General features: G+C 44.6%; 2 protein-coding genes across 2 annotated transcripts in view; one reads left to right on the top strand and one right to left on the bottom strand.

Annotated features, from left to right (window-relative positions):
* Positions 1-2674, top strand: part of LOC123055814 (uncharacterized) — a 3766-nt gene extending 1092 nt beyond the window's left edge. The window contains exons 3-4 of the mRNA XM_044479662.1: positions 1-510; positions 2275-2674. Of these exons, the coding sequence (XP_044335597.1) occupies positions 1-510; positions 2275-2518 (754 nt within the window). The 3' untranslated portion in view covers positions 2519-2674. The remainder of the gene's footprint in view (positions 511-2274) is intronic.
* A 1779-nt stretch (positions 2675-4453) lies between these two features.
* LOC123049476 (protein ALTERED XYLOGLUCAN 4-like) lies at positions 4454-6420 on the bottom strand. The gene is made up of 2 exons (XM_044472386.1): positions 5475-6420; positions 4454-4874 (listed from the first exon to the last, which is right to left on the bottom strand). The coding sequence occupies exons 1-2, from the start codon at positions 5677-5679 to the stop codon at positions 4510-4512; spliced, it is 570 nt and encodes a 189-aa protein (XP_044328321.1). The 5' UTR covers positions 5680-6420; the 3' UTR covers positions 4454-4509.
* Between the last annotated feature and the right edge of the window lie 1271 nt (positions 6421-7691).

The following is a 7691-nucleotide window of genomic DNA, read 5'->3' as shown; positions in this document are numbered from 1 at the left end:
CGCCTCTTCCTCCCCCTCCCCCTCCCCCTCGCCGGCCGGCGGCGGCGGCGGCGTCTTCCTCTCGCCGAGCGCGCTCTCGCAGCTCGACGCGCTCGCCGCTTTCCGCTACGAGCACTCCTTCCCCCACGGCAGCCTCACCGTGCGGGCCCTCACCCCGGCCGACGACGCCGAGGCCGACGTGCTCGTCCGCCTCCTCGCCTCCTCCTTCTCCGAGGACGTCAGGTGGGCCCCCGCGCAGCGCTACGCCCAGCTCCTCGCCTTCGTCATCCGCCGCTACCTCTACGAGCGCCGCGGCCTCGCGCCCCACGCTGCCGTTCTGGTGGGTTTCTACAAGCCCGCCGCCGCGGAAGAAGGGGAGGAGGGCGAAGACGACGGGGATGAGGGGGAGATGGCGTGCACCGCCGAGGTGTCGCTGGACGCGGTGGGCGCCCCCGGGGCACCGCCCACGCCCACACCGCCGCTCGAGTTCCCTTACATCTGCAACATGACCGTGAAGACCTCGTTGAGGAGGTAACGGATAATGCTCTCTTTCCAACCACCATTTTGCCCACCTCTTTATTTTTGTAAAATAGGATAAATCTGTACATACATGTTGGGTATAGAGTTGATTGTGAAAGGGGATTCCCTGGAAGTATGACCTATGGAGGACTTGACTAGCCCTTTTTTGTTGTTGCCAATTGTCACATGTGCATGAGTGCATCCTTTACGTTGGAATTAATATGTTGGGTAGAGTGAATTGTGAAAGATGATTCCTTCGAATTATGAACTATGGAGCATTTGAGTAAAAGATTTCAGCCAATTGTGGCATGTGTATCCTTCAGTTTGAAATCACAGTCCTCTTTTTATATTCAATATGATCAACTATACAATTTAACTATAACATAGTCCCCTACACCTTTAATCAGCTATCCTGGTTGGAATGAATTGAAATTCTAGCTTCTGGGAGCAAGAAGAGACCACCATTCTCTAGCTAATTTTCGCCGATTCCCCTCGTCTCCGGCTGGCCATCCATTAGGTGCCTGCAAGCGAAGGGAACCCTGGATGAATGCTTGGGTACAGATTAGGTTCCTCGTATGTTAGGTTTGTGTGTTCTTAGCAGGGGCGTCTTGTCTGTGGATGTGATGCTGTATGGAATAAAATTGTCCTGACTCTATCCTTGCCCTGGTGTAGCTACACACCTTAATGTCGGAGAGCCAGTGGTATTTTCTATTCTGCTCCCATCGATCGATTCCTGATTCCGCAGTTTGTCATCCAGCGTTACTGCCTGACCTGGCAGTGGTGATGGCAATGTTTGTTATGAGTTCTTTTAGTTAGTGATGCTCCGGTTTTGTCTTTCTGTGCTCTTTGTCTTCTCTTCCTGGGCAATCTGGCACGAAGCAGTGGTTTGGCATCCTGTCCTGCCCAACAAAGGGCATGTTCCCGGCCACAATGTTTTCAGTGAATTTTGGTTCTCACCTGTTGGTGCGGGCAGCTGATGCGGCTCTTCGGAACCTTCAAGTGCTTGTGCTGCCTTGGACTTCTGCAACCTTTTTACTGGAGGATTGGAGAAACACAGACACAGGCACGAAGGGCGGGTTTGAAGATACAACTACCACCTTCATAGTATCTCGATGTAAATTTTGTTTTTACCAAGGAGCCCGTTGCTTGTTTTTGTTCTTTTCAAATTGCTTGGTGCTCTTATACTATCTTTCTTTAATCAATAATGTTAGCTAGTTTTGCTTTGAAACATGATACAAGTTTATTGTAATTCACCAAAGTAGAACAATTAGGCGAGAAATCATTTAAAAGCGGATTTGCTTATATAACTATTGGAGTGGCCTGCGCAATTATAGCTAGATTTGTTATTCTTGTATGGGATTCTTATAATATTTTCTAAAAGCCTACATCATTATTATCTAGTCCCACCAAAATAAGCGGTGTATATATTTTCCTTTTACCAAATAATAGCTCAACTATCTGGTCCCACCAAAAAAAGGGTGTAGATCTTTTATTTTCTCTAAATCTAATCTATACATCTAGCCCCACCAAAATAAGCGCAGTAGATTTTTTTAATCTTTCTCTCGAATATTTTGAGATTTCTAGATTTGTAGATTAATGTTGGAATTTACATGCCTCCAAATGAATGTGGTACCTTGAGTCTCACTTGTTGTTTAAAGATATAGATGAGTTGATTGCAAAATTGATTGGTTTAATGCCATATGGAGTAGTATATTATGTTCGCGATATTGGATTCTATTGTTATTCTAAAACTAAATATCTTGTTTTGCTCACCAGGAGAGGAATTGGAAAACAACTTCTTAAGGCATGTGAGGATCTGGTTGTCAAGATGGATGCAAAAACGCGTGTATATCTTCATTGTAGAATAATTGATGAAGTGCCGTTCAACATGTACATAAAAGCAGGATACGACATTGTTCAGACTGACAGTATCCTTGTTTGGCTGAGCCTCCAGAAGCGCAAGCACTTGATGCGCAAGGAATTACCCCAAGTTTCTGTTGGTAGTGATGTACAACCTTAGAATTTTGAGGGGCTGAACAGCCATAGCACCATCAGGTAAACATAAGTTGAATCTTGTGTATAAATCTTATGCTTCTAGTTAGCCCTAATTGACATGTGCATATTTACTACTGTATTCTCCTTGTCAACTGGCTATGAAAAATGGTTTTTGTGGAGATGAATTTAAGTACTTGTAACATACCTTGACCTATTGTATAGCTAATATGCTCGCTGATCAGAATTGATGTTTGAACATCGTAACTCTGGTTGTTTGGAAAAATGATGAAGAAATTAATTAATATTGGAGTAAGTAGATTTTCTGGTTTTATCCTTCGTAAACTTTCCACATACATGACTCTAGTGATCATGTGTACAGGTCATCACAGTACACATCTATCATCTTTCTGAATCTAAAAACTGTTGCAGAAAACAGAGAAATGAGGTTTGACTTTGGCAAATTGGCATAGTAAAAAGAAGGAAAAGAGGGACTCTCTGGGATCTTATGGATTAGCAGAAGTTCCTGCATCATTGGACTTCCACGTTTTTCTTATATTTGTAAAGCACAGCAAGTAATAGCTCATTCCACATATCAATTGGTCCTGGCAGGCACCAATGCGAACAGTCACTGTAACCCCTCATCCACTCATTATTCCAGTGGATCCCTGGGTGTGCATCAGGTCTCATAGACATAAGCTTGGTTATATCTAGGATCTCTATATTCATCCCACCCTTTTGTTTTTTCTCCTTTTGTGCTCTGTTCGCTTCCTCAACCTGGACATCTCTTATTTCCCTTTCACTTGTACTGGTCATTGCTGTTCCTTCTCCCACTGGTTCAGTTCTGTTGCATGTTCCTCCAGTATTCCACTGGCCATTTTCAAAATGTGCCGGTGTTGCTGTCCTCACCACTGTTAACTGCAATCTGGATTCTCGGCGGCTATTCAAGTTACTGATAGCCGTCCTGAATACCCTCTGAATAGCTGAAATGACGCTGAAACTTGTGATGTTATCCTCTGAGCAGTATATGCAACCGATGAGTTTCCCGTCTTCGTAGAGATAATTTGTTCTGAAGAACCAACGCGAACTAGATACAACTAAGATATTGATCTCATGCAAGTTTGCAGCTAATCTTGCATCAAGTTTATCTAAGTGCATATCATGCGATTCAACTAATGTCCCGTTGATCTCTCTTTGAGAATCTTCTACTAGAAATTTTGTCCACAGTGCCATGAGAGTGAAGTTATAAGATCTGAAGTTCCATGTGATAAATTTATCTTTAGTGTCGCTGTGAACTTTTGTTGGAGCTTCTACCTGCATTAGTCTGTACAGAGTCAGATTACTCACTCTAATAAGTGTTTCTCGATATAAAGTAAATGAAGTAGAAGTGCTACAATATATTGTAAGTAGTATCTATGGTACATTTCTGTACTGTTAACTACTCCCTCCGTCCGAAAAAGCTTGTCCCTCAAATGGATGTATCTAGCACTACGAAAAAGCTTTTCCCTCAAATGGATGTATCTAGCACCAAGTTAGTGCTAGATACATCCATTTGAGGTGAGGGACAAGCTTTTTCGGACGGAGGGAGTATTAAGGTAGACTAAGTGGTTAATGACTCAATAACTGTAGCATAAAACCCCTGAAAGTATGGAGCTCCAACGTACTGAATGTTACACGGTTTCATCTTAGCTTGTAAATAAATTAGCACTTTGAGCCACTATGGCTCACTGTAGGTTCTAAACATTCAGAGCAAATCAATGAAGCTACATAAAGCTATGTGAATATTTAGGTTACCCCATTGACATGGTGAAGGCTCCAGCAGAGCTATAATGCCCAGTTAAGATCTTTATTATCTCAACCAATAGCCTTTTGTTTTCTTTCTTGGCAACTGTAACCGGGAACATTTCTTGGACTTCCCGTCCCTCTGTGTTCTTCTCTAAGAATGCCTGCCTACCGGGTCCATATATGTGTTCAGAACTTTAAAAGTGAAACTAAACAATAGGCATGTTAATGTCAGGATCAGTGGTGATAAGTGATATGGGCATTGTTATTTTTCATAGCATGTCTCGGAACTAAACACTGCTTACTCACCTGAGACAATAAACAGAGGAGTGACTCCATCTGGTTCCGTCCAATTGAATCCCCAGCAAAAGCCAATGTCTTCCCTTGGACAATATTTAAGAATAGCTGAGGTTGAAACCTTGCCATATCACAGCCCTGTGGCTTCCACCTCCAGTTTACATAATCCATTTGCTTTCCATACTTTGCACAGTTCTTTGAATCTGGTATCGTCGGGCATGTCATGTTAGTGTAGATTGGGCCTCCCAAATCCCTGACCCATGTGCCATTGAACAGATCGCAGTCTATTTCATTGTCTTTGTGACCTGAAAAACAACGAAATCACTATGAATTAGTTGGAGTGAAAAGTTTGCTGTGCTTCATACTATTTGTACCCTACGAGGTATCCTCTACTCATATGACATTATAATAGTACTGTGACTCTTTGAAGGGTTGATATTTCGGAGGCAAAAGGTCTCCTTGCATAAAAGGTCTTTATGTCTTAACAGTTTATTTATCTTGCATTTTGTTTTATATGTATAAACTAATCTGATGTGGAGGGCATTGCAAGAACTGAGAGAAAAAAAGACCCCATGAAATACGCTGCAACTGATTACTGATATTTGTATATATAGATAGAGCCGAACAGGCTTGGTAATCATGTCACCACAACCTTCCCAACTGTACTATTTGAGCTTGATATAGAACATTGAGCTGGTATCTTATGATTCATTTCATTCATATTCCAAACTGAAAATGGAAAATAGCCAACAAGTGCTAGAGAAATCTGGCACATAAATGTAACTGACGGCATTACATGAAACATAATGAGTAAATAAATACTCCCTCCGTCCCGAATTACTATCCATTTTTGCGACAAGTAATTTGGGACAGAGGGAGTATATGCTAGAGAGCAAGAGGTGTACCGGCGATGGCCGTCTGATGAGAATTATGAGTCAGCTCTGTAGAGCCATAGAAAACCTGCCCAGGATAATATGCCGAGGAAACAAGAACGAATACGACTGCGCTTAGTATCAGCGCAAGTTTTCTTCCACCAGGAAATCTTTTGCTTGAGTTTCTGATGGGGTTTATGCCATGGAGGTTTGGAGGAGGAGTGCTTTCCTTGGCCATTGGTAGGTCTACGGTTGCATCACTGTATGAACTAGGAAGTCACAAACCCTCTCATATGAAGGAGGGGTGTGGTGTTGGCTGGTGAGGACTGACCGGTGCATCGCATAGGTAGCTGTGCGTACTTTGTTTACTTCCTTTGTGGTAAGCTTTCGTTCTTCTCCCAGGAATCAGAGGATTTAAGGGTGCCCCAGGTTCCCCGCTCTTAATGAGCTGTGGAATGAAAGCAATCTCGATGCCATTTTATAGTCATTGTACTAGGAGATTGAGCACTGGAAATCCTCTGGGCACAGCTAGACCGCAGCTCTGACTCCAGAAAACTGCTAGCCTTGCTTAGAAGTGAAGCCAAGGGCATGCTCCTTGGTTGCTGCGATCTTGGAGATGGGCCGAGGTATCAGCGGTTATGCTTCGTTGTTTTTCCCTTTACTGATTTACTTGTCTTATGTTATACTGGAGTTTAGAGTTTAGACTGCCTGTTGTGCTTTTATTGTTTTTGGGTGATATTTTTCTGCCACTTCCTTGATGACGGTGGGGACTTTTCTAGACCTATTCTCACATGATCTCCAAAGGTTCATGCCTTGTTTAAACACTGCGTTGAACAGTTCCTTGCCTTTGGTTGGTCTCAAGCTGTTGGATTCGAAGAGGACGGTTGAGATTCATGGCTCCGCTCAAGTAGAAACCATTTTTTGGTAAAAAGAAAAATGTAGTCAAGGAAAGCCTTGCAACGGTATGTGCTTGCCGTCCTCCTCTGGGCTCCTGTTCAGGCGATGGGGCACTCAGCACAGAGCTTCCCTGGCCGACTGGGGACGGAAAGACAAATGCGACCATCGAGAGGAGGATTAGTGACGCTATCTGATCAGAGTATTTCAAAATATATTTTTTAGGGATTCTAATCCTTAGGATTTTTCTGTGTGTATTGTTTGATTCATAGGATTGTGATTTATAGGAACTTCACCTTAGGGCTCCTTCGGAGCGCAGGATTCTAAGAAGGGAAACAATTCCCTCCAAGCGACCGGCTGGAAACTGCGCCGGACGCCTGCGTGTCTCTCTCTCTCACACACGCACAGGCACACAGAGTTGGTGGAGCTGCAATTGTCGTTGGGCGGCGCTGGAGCCAGTGGGCACTGCCGACGGTGGAGCTGCAACCGTCCGCCAGCAGAGTTGCAACCGACCATGAAAAAGTTACAACCAGCTGCGGCCATGCTACTTTCTTTTTTTTCAGCGACAGAGCTGCAACCGTGCTCGACGGAGCTGCCACCGGCTAACGGGGGAACTACAACCATGGCTTGAGATGTTGTAACCATTCTAGCGGAGGATCCGACCACAACCTAAATTTGTTGGAGCCGGCTGTGGTATGCTACAATCATGGTCTGAGATACTAGAACCGTTCTGTGTGGATGCTACACGGCCTAAATTTGCTTGAGCCGGCTGCGACACGATACAACAGTGACCTGAGATGCGAGATGCTGGAATCGTTCTGCGCATATGCTACAACCACGGCCTAAATTTGCTGGAGCCGAGTGTGTTATGCTACAACCATGGCTACGAGAGGGAGCACGTGATAGGGGGGTATGGCTGGAGCTGGAGCTGGGTAAGCTGTGGCGACGATCGGGGCGGAGGCATGCTGCACGAGGTGATTTTTGCTGCAAGGTCACAAATGACTTGACAACGAGTTCAAACGTAGGCGGAGGGCGGCCGGCTGATACCCGACGATGAGGACAACAAGCTTCAACCTGCGATGAGGTCATCGACACTCAATTATCGACTCATCCGTGTGTGCTCGCATGATTTGGGGGCGAAGCAAAGACTGTGTGTGGAGACGAAAGCAGAGCCTTATCCGGCGACTAGGATGCGAACGGCAGAAAGTTTGGGCTGGTCGACCGGTGCCTAGCGGTGCCCTTCTAAAAGCACAAGAACAGAAAACCCACAAAAAATATGATGGGAATGCAGGCGCAAAGCAGATAATCAATACACATACGAATTCTTCCAATTTGGGTGTTTGGTTCTTAGGAATT

This window comes from Triticum aestivum, chromosome 2D (genome assembly GCF_018294505.1).
Source record: "Triticum aestivum cultivar Chinese Spring chromosome 2D, IWGSC CS RefSeq v2.1, whole genome shotgun sequence".
Taxonomy (NCBI): Eukaryota; Viridiplantae; Streptophyta; class Magnoliopsida; order Poales; family Poaceae; genus Triticum; species Triticum aestivum.
The sequence above is the reverse complement of the archived record's forward strand: the minus strand, read 5'-3'. Positions and strand labels throughout refer to the sequence as shown.